This window comes from Erinaceus europaeus, chromosome 15 (genome assembly GCF_950295315.1).
Source record: "Erinaceus europaeus chromosome 15, mEriEur2.1, whole genome shotgun sequence".
Taxonomy (NCBI): domain Eukaryota; kingdom Metazoa; phylum Chordata; class Mammalia; order Eulipotyphla; family Erinaceidae; genus Erinaceus; species Erinaceus europaeus.
Window position 1 is genome coordinate 63759758 of NC_080176.1, and position 16900 is coordinate 63776657.

General features: G+C 54.2%; 1 protein-coding gene across 2 annotated transcripts in view; it reads right to left on the reverse strand.

Moving 5' to 3' along the window:
• SMAD7 (SMAD family member 7) overlaps window positions 1–14291 on the reverse strand; it is a 33965-nt gene extending 19674 nt beyond the window's left edge. The window contains exons 1-3 of one of the 2 annotated variants that reach the window (XM_060173842.1): window positions 12332–14291; window positions 11029–11082; window positions 3881–3952 (exon numbers count right to left, since the gene is read on the reverse strand). In XM_060173842.1, the coding sequence (XP_060029825.1) occupies window positions 3881–3952; window positions 11029–11082; window positions 12332–12938 (733 nt within the window). In that variant the 5' untranslated portion in view covers window positions 12939–14291. Of the gene's footprint in view, window positions 1–3880; window positions 3956–11028; window positions 11083–12331 lie in introns of both variants that reach the window. The other variant, XM_060173841.1, reaches the window with a different exon arrangement.
• Between the last annotated feature and the right edge of the window lie 2609 nt (window positions 14292–16900).

Here is a 16900-nt window from a genome sequence, read left to right on the forward strand (position 1 = left end):
CTGAACCCTGAACCCTGGCCTGGCTGGCTACCTCACTCTCTGGGACAAAAGGGGTTGTACCCAGACAGCGCCCTCTACAGTGGCAGGTGCCTGGCCTTTCCTGAGTGTGCCTCTCCAAGAAGAGTAGAGCTCATTACCACATGCAAAGACCTGGTTTCAAGCCCCCATCACCCACCTGCCTGGAGGAAGCTTCAAGAGTGGTGAAGCAGTGCTGCAAGTGTCTCCCTTTGTATCTCCCCCTTCCCTCTCAGTTTCTTTCTGTCTCTATCCAATAAGCAATAAATAAAATACTTAAAAATAAAATAAGGGGTTGGGGTGGTTCCCTCATATCAGTACTTTAGTCTGCTGCACACACACACCCCCCCCTTCCTTGAAACCCTCAGGGCCCCCACTTTTCAAGTCTAATCAATTCCAAACACCAGCTGCTGACTTCCACTCTGCCCCCAGCATGGGTACTGAGGGCCAGGGGTGGCAGAGTCAGCTCTCAAGGAGGAGGGGGGCCTGGGCTTTTTACAGTCGAACCATCTAGAGCTTGGGAGTATGCCGGCATGCTGCAGCCCACCCAGCCCACGACTGCAAACCCATTCCCTCAATGCCCTCCCAGCAACTCCAGATGAAGATTGCAAAGATGACAGCTCCCAACACATGCTTCTCATTAGCCCTGATCAGCCAGAGCCCCAAAGCCGGCCGCCCTACTCCCCAGGGCTGGCTATCTCTGCCAGGCCTCGCCAAGGTGGGTCTTCCTGGGCAGGGAGACAGCCCAGCAGGGAGACATCCCAGCAGGGAGGACCTGTTCTGAAGCCGCCTGCTTTCCAAAAGGCGCCATGCTGTGAGAACTGAGTGGTGTTGCCAAGTGACAATTCAGAACCAGTCCACAAGCACCGCCCCCCCCCTTGCCTGCAAGGTGCCGTGTCCCCACACAGGAAGGGCCCTGCTGGCCACCTGTGTCTCAGTGAGGGGCCCAAGAGCTGTCCCACAGCATGACCCTGGGCATCTGCCCATTCACATGTCTATGCACGGGGCTGTCTGTCTATACGTCACAGACAGACAGACAGACAGACAGACACACACACACACACACACACACACACACACACCCTGCACAGAGCAATCCATCTGTCTCAGAGAGCCGGCTGTCAGAAATGAAAGTACAATCTCCTGGAAGCAAGTCACAAGCCTTCTAAAAATGTTTTCCCAGACTGGGGGAAACTTGCAGGGGTGGGGTGCGTTCCACTGCAGATCGCGATTCCCCAAGGCCTGCGAGGCTGGAATTCCAACCTGCAGCCAGCGGGCTGACTCCCAGGACTCCTGCCCACCCACTCCCCTTCCTTGCAGGAAAAGGGAAGGGCCAGCCTTGGAGTCACCCCGCATTTTGCGAGGGGAGGGGTTTGAGCACACTCCCCACCCCTGCCCCCCACCTGAGGAGGCACCACATTTTCACATTTGGCTGTTTTCTGCTTTCCCTTCTTCCCTTGCCAAGAGAATCAGGCCCTGGCTCCCGCTCCCGACCTTCCTCCCACCCTAGACTGAGCCCCATTCATTAAGCTGCTCTCAGCCAGGGCGGACAGGAAGGAAAACAACACACAGGGGCTGTGAGAGAGACACTCAGAGAGGTGACTGGGGGTGGGGGGTATCACTCCCCATCTCAGTGCTCCCTTTCCTGAACCAGGGGCCCAGACTCATCCAGCCCTCTCCCCCAGGCCCACTGGTCTCATCCTCTTCTAGGGGAACACACCCAGCTACCCCCCCCCCCCGCGCCTCCATGGAAAGATCAGCTTCTTGGAAAAGAGAGGTCTAGGCTTTCTTCTTTCCTTAAGAAAAAAAAAAGGAAAAAGGAAAAAGGGAAAAATTTTAAAAAAAACTAAACCTCTGCCCTGGACCAGAGCCATTAAAATCATCTAGGGGTAGGAAGAAGATATTCACCCTACAAAGAGTGGAAACCCCGCCTCTTCTCTGGGGCCCATCACCTCCCCTCCTCTCCCCCTCAAGACACTCCCCCTCCCCACAAAAATAAAACCACTGGCACCAACTCAACACACGGGTTCTTCAATTTCCCCCCACGGCACATTATTAATAAACTGCTCCAACTCGGAACGGAAAGAAGAAAGAGCTCAAACTTTGAAGCCTTGGGAATTAGTAAATCAAGAGCTCAAATTCAAAACAAATGCTCTTTCATGTGGAAGCCTCTTACCCCTCCACCTTTTTTTTCCCCCTTTTTGCATTTTGCTTTAAACCACGGGTTCCTCAGAGGCACCCTACTCCTAGCAACCCCTACCTATCCTGAGGGGAGGTTGCAGAAATTGGGGGGGGGGGGGGACACACATCCAGTCTACCCATCTTGGAAGGGGTTGAGAGGCCCTGCTCAGTGGGTGACACTGAGTTCTCAGGGTGCTGGGCCTGTGTCAGTCACTTCCTCCAACAGGAGATAGACAAGATGTTATCAGTAAGACAGCCCTTCTGAAGAGGCACCCCACACACACCCTTCAAAAGGTCTGGCTGCCTTTGCTTATTTCATGTGGTTCTGAGCTCCCTGCACACACCGAGACTGAGAAAATAAAACATTCAACAGCATCCTGAGTGTGTGGCTTTGCCCAGGCCCTTCCCTCCCCTCCCTCTCCTCGGCCTTTTTTGGTCAGCCTTAGAGAACATAAAAGGCTGCTGTCACCCCACTGGCCCCAGCCCCCTCCCCTTGCTGGGTCCCCCTCTCTCAGGCCCAGTCCTCATTAGGAGCTTTGAGTCAACAATACCCTCTGCTCAGATAACAGTCAGAGTATATTCTGTGCTGAAATAAAAACAAACAAAGATCTCCCTCAAGACACAGCAAGCTCAGTTCCTGCAGAGAAGCTGCCAGGCAGGGGACCGAGCGACGCCTGACCAGTTAGGTCACTTCACACAAGAGGGTGACTCTCACTCCACTCTAAAGACAGCACCAATCCCAGCTGCTATCATTCTCAGCCAAACACCCCAAATGTAAGAAATGACAATAGATGCTCAGAACTCTGCAAGAATTTCTTTCTTCCAATATATAATTTATAATATATATAGTAATATATTACTATTTCTAACATGGAATATATATATTTTTTCTCTCCAGGTAATCTTCCTTTTGATTTAGGGAGTTCTCTGACCATCCAGAGGTGGCTGTCAGCAGGGGCAGGGGCAGGGACAGGGGAGCAGGTGGCAGTCCTCATGCTTCTCCCAGTCTGTCCCTCTCTGCCGGGCTCCAGGGACAGAACTGCCAACAAAGCCCCCTGACTACTGCTCATCAACCTTGCAACCCTCAGGCCTGCATTCCTCAGGTCTGAGGAAACCCATCTCTGGGAGGTAGCAGAGTCAGCACCTCTACACCCCACCCACTGTGGACCCACCATATGCCCCTCTCCATGTCTCCAACATGCAACACAGAATCTTGCACTAGGCTAGAATGGGAATCCCAAGGTGTCCAGCTCATGGAGACACACCCCCACCCCCACCCCCACACACACACACATACACTTAGGATCTGTCTTTGACAAGATTCCAAAGGTAGATCCACCATCCACCATCCCCTTCCCAGAGCCCAGAGCCCAGAGCCCAGAGCCCAGACCCAAGACACACTGGGCAGGAGCAAAATGAGCTTAAACCTGTGCAAAGCCACCTTCAGGCCAGAAGCAGGAGGAACAGTAAGCCTGACACACAGCACACCCCAAGGTTCCCAAGGTAGACTGTGGGGAGCAGGCCCAGTGTCCTGACACCTAAGAGCCAAGCCCAGGGACATCAAGGGTCCCCACCAGGCTGCCTGCATGCATAAGTGTGAATCCCAGACCAGGCTTGGTGGCCACAGCCACCCTTCTCCCCCCACCCCCTGCAACTTCCAGGAAAAAACAGAGAAGGAACTCACCTGAAAGCCCCCCAGGGGCCAGATAATTCGTTCCCCCAGTTTCGGCGGAGGAAGGCACAGCGTCCGGACAGTCTGCTGTGGATGTAGAAAGGGGAAAAGAGAGGTAAGTATGGTGTGGAGAAATAAATACAAACATCAAGATTAATCTTTAAGCACATGAGAAGCAGCATTAAAGAGAAACCACACATTCCGAACAGAGGATGACTCCCTGCCATGGTGCCCATTATTTACGGCCTGCTCCCTGTCAGAAGGCAGACCACAGCACCTTGTCACCCATCTGGGCAGCCAGTTAATCATTCCTCAAGTCAGGCCCCATCACAGACTGGTTGGAATGTCCCCTGCTGAGGAAGCCAGGTAGTTCTCCCAAGGTCAAAGTGGATCTAGGTGGGCTTTGCTCACTCCACGCTGGTCTCCTGCCACCTCTCTCCCAGGGAAACATGCTGAGCAAAGACTCCTCGAGTGGGCCCAGTAGTCTCTTGCACACTCTCAGAGTGGTCTTTGCTTCTGGTTTGTTTGGAACCAGAGCCCTACTCAGCTCTGACTTATGGCGGTGCTCGGGGATTGAAGTGGGGACTTCAAAGGTTCAGGCATCAGAGTCTTTCTGCCCGATCATTCTATCTACCAATCATCTTACAGAGAATTCCCCCAGTTCGTGTAGACTCAAGATTGGGGCTGGGTTGTAGGGAGTTCTTAGCCCTTTTCTTTTCTTTTAAGGATCTATTTATTTATAAGAAGGAGAGGTAGAGAGAGAACAAAGCATTACTGTGGCACATGTAATGATAACTGGGCTTGAACTCATAACCTCACATGAGTTCAGCACTTGGTCCACTGTGCCACCTCCCAGGCCAACTTCTAGCTTTTTTTTCTTAATATTTATTTATTTATTTATTCCCTTTTGTTGCTCTTGTTTTTATTGTTGGAGTTATTGCTGTAGTCGTTGGATAGGACAGACAGAAACAGAGAGAGGAGGGGAAGACAGAGGGGGGAGAGAAAGACACCTGCAGACCTGCTTCACCGCTTATGAAGCGACTCCCCTGCAGGTGGGGAGCCAGGGAAGCCTTACGCTGGTCCTTGGGCTTTGTGCCACGTGTGCTTAACCTGCTGCACTACCACCCGACTCCCTTCTAGCTCATTTCTAACTGCTGTGTGAGGACAGCAGAGTAGCCAAACCCCAAAGCACATCCATGAAGATCACCAGTGCCTACACCTATGGGAAGCCACCACCAGATCCAGAATATTCTCAATGGTCTGCCTCCTCTCAGACTCAACTTCCCATCTCTGGAAAGCTTCCTGGGCACCCCTAGACCCAGGGGGCTCCCTGCCCCACACCCTTATGGAAACTTCCTGGTGTTTCCTTCTGTTGACTCCCTTTTCCTTCAGACCCCTCCCACCTGCCTCTTCACCTATGTCACCCTCAGGTGCTCAGTGACCCAGATGAGGACAAACAATAACTTCAAGTAAGAAATAGACTTGCTCCAAATGTTACAAGAAAAAGGAACATAACTGACCAGTCCCAGAGCAAAGTACACAATGACAGACTCAAGACACAAGCCAGGCAGGATCCACGGTGATGTTTTCCAGCTCTACAGCAAACTTGCTAGGCTGTGTGATGTCCCTGCCACCCCAGTCCAGGCCCCTGGGGGGCATCATGCTCCCCAGAGGTGTACACAGCATTGGTTCCCCACTGGGCCAGGTCCTAGACCACTTGATCCAAGGAGCAGTCCTTCCTCCCTTCCTAGCTCCAAAGTGGCTCCATTTCCTAATTCAGGAATGATGGGAGGGTCTGAGTCTGGCTTACATGAAGCCTCAAACTGCTTCTGCTGCCTGATTTCTACATCCCCTCCCATCCCCACCCCACCCCCCAAAGAAATACCCTGAAATTTTTTCATTGACCCCTCTCCAGAGCTGGAAAAACAACTTTTCAAAAATTCTCCTGGACAGGGAGAAAGAAGCAGAGGGGTGTGTGTGTGTGTGTGTGTGTGTGTGTGTGTGTGTAAAATCTCCTTCCATCAGGCTAAAGTATCTGAACAGGAATATACAGTTTTACAGGATACACTTCATCACATGGAAAACAATGGGAGGAGGAAGGGCTTCTTGCTCAAGGGTGTGTGTACCAGGCACTTTCTAAATGATTCTGAAGGCCTTCATTGGATTTGAAACATTTAAGGATGCCCGCCTCCCCCTTGAATGGAAGACAACCCCATTCTAAACTCCGTAACTTAGCCATGACCATGCCTCTCCCCCCACCCCCCGCCAACCCCCGCCACCCCACTCCCCAGGCTGGCTCACTCCCAGAGTCAAGGTGTGGTTCAAAGAGAAAAGCCCTGCATATCTCTCTCTCAGACTGGGGACCACAGTTGGAGTGTCAGCCCAGCTCAGATCAAAGGTAAGCCGGGCCCAGTACTGGCAACCACAAGCTTTTTTTTTTTTTCCTTATGAAATGATGCTCTGCCCTTGTGCAGCCTTTGATCTCAAGAGGGAGTTACAAACATTAATTAGACGGCCTACCTACCTCTCCTGTGAAGTTGCAAAGTATACCTGTTCCACACGCATACAGGTAAACTGAGGCGTCATTGACTAGCCCAAGGGGCCACCCAGTGTGCTGGGCTGAGCCACATACCACACCCACAGTTCACCCTCCCCAGGAGGCCAGAGCCCCAACTTCTTGCCTACAGGAAGGCAGATGGGGACAGTCCTCAGCATCCTGACCAGAGCTCCAGCTGCTGCCAAGCCTGGAAAGGTCAAAGAGACCACGCCTCCCATAGCTCACCCACAAAAAAGCTCTCTAGTCTGGGGTGAGACTTCTGACTTCTTCCTGCCTGTGTCCCATCTCTGTCTGCCTCTCCCCCCAAAAAAAATTCAACCCCCCCACCCCACCCCATCCCAGCAATGGAGCCCAGGAAGGCACCAAGGCTCTGGGCCACTCCTGGCTCTCATCCATCCCTAAGCATTACCAACCATCCAGTGAGGGCAAGGCTCTGTGAGAGAGAAAAACTCACTCCCATATGGGCCAATAAATGCACTGAAGAGAGAGGGACAGGGAGAGGGAGCAGGGGACCCCACATCTCTTAGCAGGAAAATGGTTCCAGGAAAACCCTAAACAGTCTTCTCAACTTAGCTGAGCTGCCTAAGTACTATGGGAGCAGAAAAGAGGACCCTCCCTCAAATTCCACCCATGTACTCCATTGTATTCCCTCTGTCATAATCCACAACTCAGATGAGCCCTAGTCAAGGAAGGACATGTCACTGCACCGAAATCACCAGCTATTAAACAGACACATCACTGGGCCTGCAGAACAAATGAATGAAGCGATAAATAAGCAGATGAATGAATGAATCACTTAACTCTTTAATCATCTGGATTTAAATAGAGGGTTGGAGTTAAGGCAGGGCTCCAAAACTGGCTGTTCAACTAAGCTTTGCAGTTCCGGGTACTGGTTACCAGGATTCCACTCTAAGCAAGTAGGGTGTCCCCAACCCCTCCAACCAAAAAGTCATTCTTCAGAACTCTCAGAGGATCAAGTACTAAGAACATGGTAAACAGCATCCACAAAAGCAACCCCCCTCAAAGCACCCACATTCCAGAAACTGAGATTTCAAGGAGAAATTAGACCCTGTAATGAGGGAAGGAGAGATTCCCTTCCTGACTTTTTTTTACTATTAAAGAACAATTTAACTTATGAAAGAGAACCAGAGCACCACTCTGGCATATGCAATACCAGGGATTGAACTCAAGACCTCATGCTTGGGAGCCCAATGCTTTATTCACTGAGCCACTACCTGGGCAACCTAATTTTTGATTAATTAACTAATTAATTAATTTAATTTTAACCAGAGCACTGCTCAGCTCTGGCTTATGGTACGGGGGATTGAACCCAGGACTTTGGAGTCTCAGGCATGAGAGAGTCTCTTTCCATAACCATAGTGCTATCTACCCACCTCCTATTTATTTTTTTAACTCAGAGGACAGAGCAATGCTCCAGCATATATGATACTGGGGATTAAACCCAAGGTCTCGGACATGCTAGTTGTGTGCTCTACCTGTCATTTCCCAGACCAGCAGCCACAAATAACAGCCACTTTAACAATAGGCTTGGTCACGACCAACACTCACAGAAGTTAGCCCTTAGCATCCACATCCACAGGGCCAAGAAGCTGCTGGGAATGGCTTGAACCAAAACAAAACAGAGTTCTGAACCTCCAAATGCTGCAGGTGCCCCCCACCCGACCTCACTTCCCAAACTAGGAGTCACAGAAGAGATTTTTATTTTTAGATTTTATTTATGTATTAATAAGATAGGAGCAGAGAAAGAACCAGACATCACTCTGACACATGTGCTGCTGGGGATCGAACTCAGGACCTCATGTTTGAGAGTCCAAAGCTTTATCACTGCGCCACCTCCCAGACCACATTTTTTAAAAAATATTTATTTATTCCCTTTTGTTGCCCTTGTTTTTATTGTTGTAGTTATTGATGTCATCATTGTTGGATAGGTCAGAGAGAAATGGAGAGAGGAGGGGAAGACAAAGAGGGGGACAGAAAGATAGACACACCTGCAGACCTGCTTCACTGCCTGTGAAGTGACTCCCCCTGCAGGTGGGGAGGCAGGCAGGGGGCTCGAATGGGAATCCTTATGCTGGTCCTTGGACTTTGGGCCACCTGCACTTAACCCGCTGCTACCGCCCAACTACAGAAGAGATTTAAAACTTGTCCATTGTATAATTGTGTTTCTGGTTCTTACCTAATGACCCAAGACCAAAAAGTCAACCCACAGTTCTGAAACTCACAAATGTTAGTGGTTGATCAAAATTTCCCTGGTCAGCATTCTCTCAGGTACAAGGTAAGGATAGGAAAAAAAAACCTGTATGGGGGTCTGGGTGGTGGTTAAGTACACACATTATAGTGTAAAAGGACCTGGGTTCAAACCCCAGGTCCCCACCTGCAGGGAGAGAGCTTCACAAGTGTGAAGCAGTGCTGCAAGTACTCCTATCTCTCTCCCTCTCTATTTCCCTTCCCTCTAAATTTCTCTGTCCTATCAAAATAAAATAAAGTTGAAAAAAAGAGAGAGAGAAAGAAAGAAAGAAAAAGAAAAGAAAGAACCCTGAGAGACCTCAATGTCCTTGACCACCTGGTCAGTAAACAGGACCCAGGCCCATAAGGGGTCAGGGACATGGGAAGAGTCCCAATCTTTACCCTCCAAAGGCTCCCCAAAATTCCTGCTCAAGAAAAAGGGGGCTGAGTTCTGTCTCGGACGACCCTCAGGCCCTTATACAAAGTAACCTTTTTCACATTCCCTTTTTCTGCTGCTTTGTTTCAAACAAAAATTGTTTTGGGTGAGTAACCAGCTGTTTGGGGTTTCCGACTGGCAGGTTAATCACTTCCTATTGGCCGATGTGGAGAACTCCCCCCACCCCATACACACACACTGGAAATGGCACATTCCTGTCTTTGTGGCTTCTCTGTTTACACACATTTTGCTACCTAATGTCAACACTTGCTAATGAATAAATATATCACTCCACTCACTGAAAATGAGGTCCTGGCCTGGCAGAATCCTGCAAACAGATTGATCTTTGCAGGAAACCCAAGGAATGTGGTCCTTCTCTGCTTTGGGAAGGTTTGTGGGAACCTCAGTGGTCTTTACTCAGGGGCGGCAGTTCTCTCTCTTCTACAGGGAAACCCTTCAAATCTGAAGAGGAGGGAAGGAGAAACCCCAAACAGCATAGATTCCACACACACCCTCCCCCTTGAGCCAAAGAGCTCAGACAAGTGTGGGTGAGTTCAGCTAACGTTTGTGACTGCATGTGAAGGAGCTGGCTATCTTCTCATTAGTGACCATTTATCTGGTGTTTTGTAAATCGAAAGCAAAATATCACATGCTCTGCAGGCCACTTATTATACCGGCACTAGGCAGGCAGGAACACCTCCCCAAGTCCAGGGCGGCGACGCTCGGAGTCCCGGGAGGGCTGGCTGAAGTGCCCTGGCTTCAGTTACACGTTCATTAAAGTATTTAATTTATGACATCGCCCCGGCAGAACTTTTAATTAGTGGGGGGCGGGGAAGGGGGGGCACCAGCCAAAACTGATGAGGTGGAAGAACTTGCAGAATTCCACCGTGAGCGAAAATGGTGCCCAACCCTTTTTCACTCTTCCTTTTCCTGGGACCATGGCAAAATATGACTGTCACAAGCGTTGTGGTTTTTTTACGGGTTTTTTTCCAGCCTTTTTAAAGCTGAGCCTCAAAATCAAGTCACACAACCTGTGCTTTCAGGGAAAAGGGCCTCTAGCTCTAAGAAAGGGGGCTCCGGGACAGAAACCCCATGCTCTCTCTCTCTCTCTCTCTCTCTCACACACACACACACACACACACACACACACACCTCCCAGGCCTATCTTGAACTTTCTAGCCCTGGTGAGGGGAAGATGGAGACCCCGCCTTGGGGCGACAGCACACAACCCCAAGGCTGGTGCTGGCAGTCTCAAATAGGCTTTTGCCCTGGGCCCCAGGCCAACCAGCCAGCCAGCCAGCCAGCCAGCAACAAAGCAACAGGCAGGCAGAGTTATGCTAGAAACTTTTACAGCCCCTACCAAGAATTGCCAGAGAAGCCTGGAGGGACAGTGTTGGCCCAAGCAGCAAGCCCATTCGCATAAGGGGTGCTACTGGCTTTTACTTTTCCAGTCCACCCCCCCCCCCGCCCCACTCTTATTCCAAACCAGCCTTCTGGGTGCCAGCTCCAAAGCTGTCTCCCTTCATGTGCCCCACTGGCTCTTGGGACACTCACAAAGTATCCGTTCCAGTTTCCCCCATCAACCTGTCCTAGTTGGCTCCCACCAAGTTCTGCAGGGATCCAGTTCCATCCCACCCCAGAGCCAACACTGGTGGCAGACACAAGAAAAGGTACCAAGATGCAAAGGCTATCGAGGAAAGGCCTTTGGAGAAAGGGGGGAAAAAAGGGCCCACACACGACATCCATCTGTTTTTATAATACATAACCAGTCACAACAAGAACTAAAAGAGCCATGAAATGTCCACAGTGATAACCAAGAATCTCCCCAGGCCCCAGCCACAACATGAAAGCTTGCCCTTCGCAGATTGCTGGTGTATAACTGAAAGCAGAAAAGTATTAGAAAAAGGCATCTCAACTCACCAGTTGGTTTGAGAAAATCCATCGGGTATCTGGAGTAAGGAGGCGGGGGAGACTCTGGAATTAAGAAAAAAAAAAAAGGAAGAGAAAAAAAATAATAAAGGCCGGTCCCTGAGAAAGAGAGATAGAAACTTATGATAACACAGGCATTCTTTTAGCCCAACTGTTTGTCTAAGCTGTGGGGGTTGGAGGCAGGGCTGAGAGGCGGTGATTGCCTTGATATTTAGCTGTCAGATAAACAAAAGAGGCCGCCTGGCGCCAGCCTCGGCGCTCCGCTCCTCCACGTCTGCGGCCGCCGCCGCTGTGCTCCGCCCGCCCGGCTGGAAACCACCGACCCGGCTGCGGCTCGGCCAGAGCCACGCACTCTGCAGTTCACTGGGGGTGAGGGGGTTGTATTTGAACCCCCTTCCCGACCCGGAACTTGCAGGCACCCGCCTCGAGTCAGCTCCCCCCCCCCCCCCCCCCGTCCTGCCCTCTCCTCTGGGCGCAAATCACCTCCGTCGTCCCACCACCCCCTACTCCGCCCCAAAAGGGAACTATGGCTACCTTTCTCCAACTCACCCTGGGAGGGGAGCACAGCCCCCCATTAAATATGCGGGTGCACTTGGGAGGGTCTGTGGGCGCCCGGGGTGAATCGTGCCCCCCCCCCAGCAGACACTGGGGGGGGCAACACAGTGAGGAGCAACGTCACCCACGTGGCTAGGGGCACCACACCATCGGATTTTCAACTTTCCTGCACTTGGAAGGGAGAAAGTAGGGGATACCTCAACTTCCCCAAACTCCTAGGTAGCACTTTTCCCAAGTTGGGCTGGCTCAGTCAAACGTTAGCTCTCCAACTTCTGGGTAGGGTCGCTCCCATCCTCACCCTCTGCCCCCCTAAGCCTCAAAAGTGCGTGGCCAGGGCAGTCTCCGGGTCACCCGGACCTCACTGCCACCCTCCCCCACTAAAGGTGTAGACACTCGCCAACCTTCGCAACTCATTTCTCCCAGCCTTCTTCCTTGGCGAGCTTGGAGCCAATCCAAATCGGCCACACACCTCCCTCTAAGTCTTTCAGGGTGCAAGGGAGGCGTGACACCCCCCCCACCCCAGTTTTTTCTGTACCCCTTTAGCTGACCCGGAAATGAGGGCATCTACATTGTAATCTTCTGTCTGAAAAGTGTTCCACCTCGGGCAAGAGAAAAAAAAGGAAATGGGGGGGGACTGGAAGGAGACCGCTTCCAGTGTGAACCCCCTCCTGTTTTGGCCTCTCCCCCCCACACCTCGAGCACCAGAGACGGGCAAGGTGAGCACAGGCCAACTTCTCACCTAGTTCGCAGAGTCGGCTAAGGTGATGGGGGTTGCAGCACACCAGCTCGGGGTTGATCTTCCCGTAAGATTCACAGCAACACAGCCTCTTGACTTCCGAGGAATGCCTGAGATCCGGCCACCTGAACACTTTGCAAAGCAGGAGGGGGAGCGAGTAGGACGCGGACGAGGGCGGCTGCGCGCCAGCGGGCGGCCCTAGGCCCAGCCTGCAGTCCAGGCGGCCGGGCAGCAAGAGGCAGGCGGTGCGCGTCCCGCCGCGGGATTCCACGGCCTGGAGCAGCAGCTCCAGCTGCCGCTCCTTGAGTTTCTTGAGCACCGAGTGCGTGAGCGCCTTCAGATCAGCCTCGGCGCCCCCGGCCGCGACGGCGCCCGAGGCTGGGGGGTGAGGGTGCTGTTGGTGACCTTTGGCACCTCGGGCCGCCTTGCCCAGGCAGCAGCCAGCCCTGCCCGCGCCGCCGCCTCCGGCCCCATGCGCCCGGCCGTCCGTCGCCCCGTCTCCCCGCAGCTCGCCGCCGCCTCCGCCCGCGCCCTCCTCCTCGTCCTCGCCGCCGGGCGCACGGCTCCTCCAAAGACGCCGGACGAGCGCAGATCGTTTGGTCCTGAACATGCGGGGCGAGGAGGCGAGGAGGAAAGTCGTTTGGCGGCTAAGGAGCGAACATGACCTCCGCACACCATGAAGAAGTCGGGCGCCGAGTTGGGGCAGCAGGCGCAGGCGGCAACAGCAGCAGCAGGGGCCCGGGCAGAAGCGGCGGCGGCCCGAGGGGCGCTCCGTGGCATGCGCCAGTCTCCCGGACGGCCGGGCGCGCGCGGGGGCCCGGGGGCGCCCGACGGGGCTCGGGGGGCTGCGCTCCGGCTGCCCCACCCCGCTCCGTTCCCGCCGCGGCGCACCCCGGAGGACCGCGGCCGCCGCTTCCCTGGGGGCGGCGGAGCCTGCCCTGCTCGGCGCCTCCCCAAAAAGAGCCCCCCCCGCGGCGTGTCCCGAGTGTCAGGCTCGCCAGCCTCGGCTTCCTACATGAAAGATCCGCGGGGGCAAATTGAAAAAAAAAAAAAAAGAAAAAGAAAAAGGTGCTCAGCCGGGGCTGTTGGAGAGAGGAGAAAGCCTCTGTCTTCTCTTGCTAAGCAACTTGATTTGGGGGTGGGGAGAAGCAGGCAATTAAAAAAAAAAAAAAGCAGGCACGCGATTTATTTATTTTTTCTCTATATATCCTTAGTAACCGGATCTCCTCGAATTCCGTGCAAACGAAGACGCTGGGAAGGGGGCTGAGTGGGCTTCACTCCGCATGAGATGTCTGGCCAAAATCAGGAGACTTGCTCACAACCTAAAAACCAATATGCAACACCCCCCCAGGGGAAAAAAAAATCGCCACCTCCTCGCTCCACGGAGGTCTGGTGGGAGCCCGGCTGGAGGTGGGGTTTAAAAAAAGAAAATGTTTACAAAATCAAACAAGACTTTGGGGTAGGAAAAAAAAGTATCCACGAGTTACATCCCCCCCCCCTAATGTTTTCCTTGCAGAGCCCCCCCCCCGTCTTCCTCTCCTTGTCTTCTGCCAAAAAGGAAAAAAAAATGTTTGTTTTTTTTTAATCCACAGAAAGCTCTGGCTAGACTGCTTCGATCCTCCGCATCTGGGTGTTTCGGGGAGTCTCTGGTCTTTCCCGCTTTGCTCCGGGGGCCCCGGTCCTCGGCGGGGACTTCCTCGGGGCTGGCAGGGGCTCCAGAGGCTGGAGATGCTGCGGCGGCTGCGCCCGGCGGGGCTGACAGCGCGGGGGAGGGCGGCACGGCGACGGCGGGGCCCGGCGGATCGCTAGCTCTCGCCTCCCGGGTGCAAGCCGCCGGCGGGTGCGGGGGCCGTGCAAGGGCTCTCCGTGCGGGCTGCTCGCCCCTACCCGGCTGCGGCGGCGGCAGGAGGCCCGAGTGTCCTCAAGCCGCCTCCTCCTCCTCCTCCTCCTCCTCCTTCTCCTCCTTCTCCTCCTCCTCCTCCTTCTCCGAGACTCTCGTGCTGGTCCCCCGTCCGCCCTCTCCTGGCGCTCGGGTCCCGGTGCCGCCTCGGGGGCTCGCCGCGCCTCGCTCTGGGGCTCCGGGGCTCCGGGGCCAGGCGCTCGGCAGGTCGGCGCCGGTGGGCTGGCTCCGTCGCGGGCGGGCTCTTTCGGTCCGGCGCGGCGCCCGGCTGGCTCGGCTGGGGCGGCTCAGGGACAGGCTCCGCCGTGCGCCGAGCGAGAGAGCGAGTGTGCCCGGAGCTCGCTGCCTCCCGCAAGGCCTCCCGCTCCCGCCCCCTTCCCTCCCCCTGGCCTCCCCCGCCCCCGCCCCCGCCCCCCCGCCTCCTCCCCGCCCCCCGCCCCCCCCCCCTCGGCCCTTCGCTCGGCTGCTTCCACTGCGCAGTGGCGCGCCCGGCTCCGGCCTCGTCACGTGGCCGTCTAGACACCCTGTCGCTTTAAAAAAAAAAAAAAGCGATTGTGTTTCGCAAACAACAGATCCGGTTTCTAAAAGCTATTTCTCCCCCGCCCGCCCCCCCAACCCGGGCCACCGCCACCCCCCCTCGTGGGTCCGCTGCCCAGGGGAGACCAAAGCTGGGGGCAGCTGGGGGGTGTACAAAGAGGGGGAGGGGTAGTGCTGAGAAGCTCCGGAGCCGGCGGAGACCTGGCGGGAGCAGAGATCGGAAGAGCCGAGAGCACGGGCGAGCTGGGGAGCCGCATAGGGGACGGGGAGGGCGGTGTAGACGCGGCCCGCGCGCTCTCCCTGAGCTTCATTCATTCGCGGTGTGCGCGGGGCCCGAGCGGTGCAGCACCGGGCGCGCGGGCCGGGGTGGGCGGTGTCGGGGGGGCGGCAGGGCGCTGTCTGGGTTTGGAGGCGCGTCCGCGGGGCTGGAAGGAGGCCCCGGGCAGTGTGCGCGCTGGAGGGAACAGCCGGGCCGCCGAGGGCGGGCGGGGAGGCGGCGCGAGTGTGACCTCAGCGGGGCCGCGGCCTCCCGCCCTCTCCCGCTCGGGGCTCGGGTTTCTAGGACTGCCTGGAGGAGCGCGGCGAGCGCGCAGCTCTGGAATGCATTTGGCAGGCTGACGAGCCGCGAGGGGCAGCGTCCTGGCGAGAGAGGGAGGGGGCGGGCGGCAGGCAGGCGGGGAGGGGGGTCCTGGAGAGGGGGGCTCGCCCGCCAGCCGGCCCGCCGCCGGCAGGTTTCCTCCAGAGCCCGGAAGACCTCCGCCACCCCGCCTCCCTCCCGGCGCGGGAAGGTTACCTTCCGAGCAGACCTGCCCGGGGCATGCGTCTGCATGCGGGCCTGCTCCTGCGCCCTCCTCGGCCTCCGAGCTTTCTAGGCGCTCGGCGTTGGAGAGCTGCACTCCCCACCCGGGATTGGAAAGAAGAGGATAAATAAATAAATAAATAAATAAATAAATAAATAAATAAATAAATAAATGCAAAGCGGTGGCCGAGCAAAGGACCTCAGTGTGTTTAAACTTGGTGGAATCTGATGGCACTGAGAAGCGATGGGTTGGCCTCTCCGCGTTGGCCAGCACTGAGGCCACTGGTTGGCATGATCTAACCTTACATCTTAGTGAAGCAGTACTTATCCCCCCACCACGAAATCTTTTAGATTTGTGAGATCAAAATGACAAAGTCAATGACGGATTTTAAAGAAATCTTTTTGAAAAGGCAAAAAGTACAATTTTTCCATTTCCCCCACTAAATTATTAATAGACGTTATTTAAAGGAAAAGGTGTGGCTGAAGTCAGAGGGGTTTTAGCTCAGACCCTCCACCCTTCCAGCAACTTAGATGTCTGAAGTGCAGTCAGTCCATTAACAAGTATGGGGGGGGGCCTGAGGAAATCATTATGCAAAATACCTTTCATGCCTGAAGTGCCAGGTTCAGACTTCAGCACCACCTCAAATCAGAGCTGAGCAATGCTCAGGTAGCCAGAGAGAAAGAAAGAAAAGCAAAATGTTTAGGAGTTGTTACCAAGTTGGCTAGAACTTGAAGGGGCATTTGGACCACCACCCCCCCAAGCTCACCCAAAGCACCTGAGAAGATGTAAATATCAGGGAACAGGCAACACTGACTATATTTGCTAGAACACAAGAGGCTGCCTGATTAAAATGTTCCCTGTGAAAAGGGTATGTGTGGGCCGGCAAAATATGGCTATCAGAAAAGTCATGACGTATTTTTCTCTGCAAAAATGACTTTTCTGACAACTCAGTAGCTCCCTTGGATAGTGCGCTGCTTTGCCATGTGTGTGACCCAGGTTCAAGCCCAGAGTCCACCACACTGAAGGAAGCTTTGGTACTGTGGTTTCTTTCACTTTGTCTGGAAAGAAGGAAAGTAGAGAGATAGCATAATGGTTCTGCAAAGAGACTCAAGCCTGAGGCTCCAAGGTCTCAGGTTTAATCCCCCACAGCACCATAAGTCAGAGCTGACAAAATAAAAAATAAACTTTCCTGCCTGAAGCTTCGAAGTCCCAGGTTCAGTCCCCTGTACCATGATAGGACAGAGCTGAGCCAGTGCTCTGGGAAAGAAGTATATTTTTGTAATCATCTGCAAAGATGGCAGCCAAGGAAGGGGGGGGTTCTAGATGTGGATGATG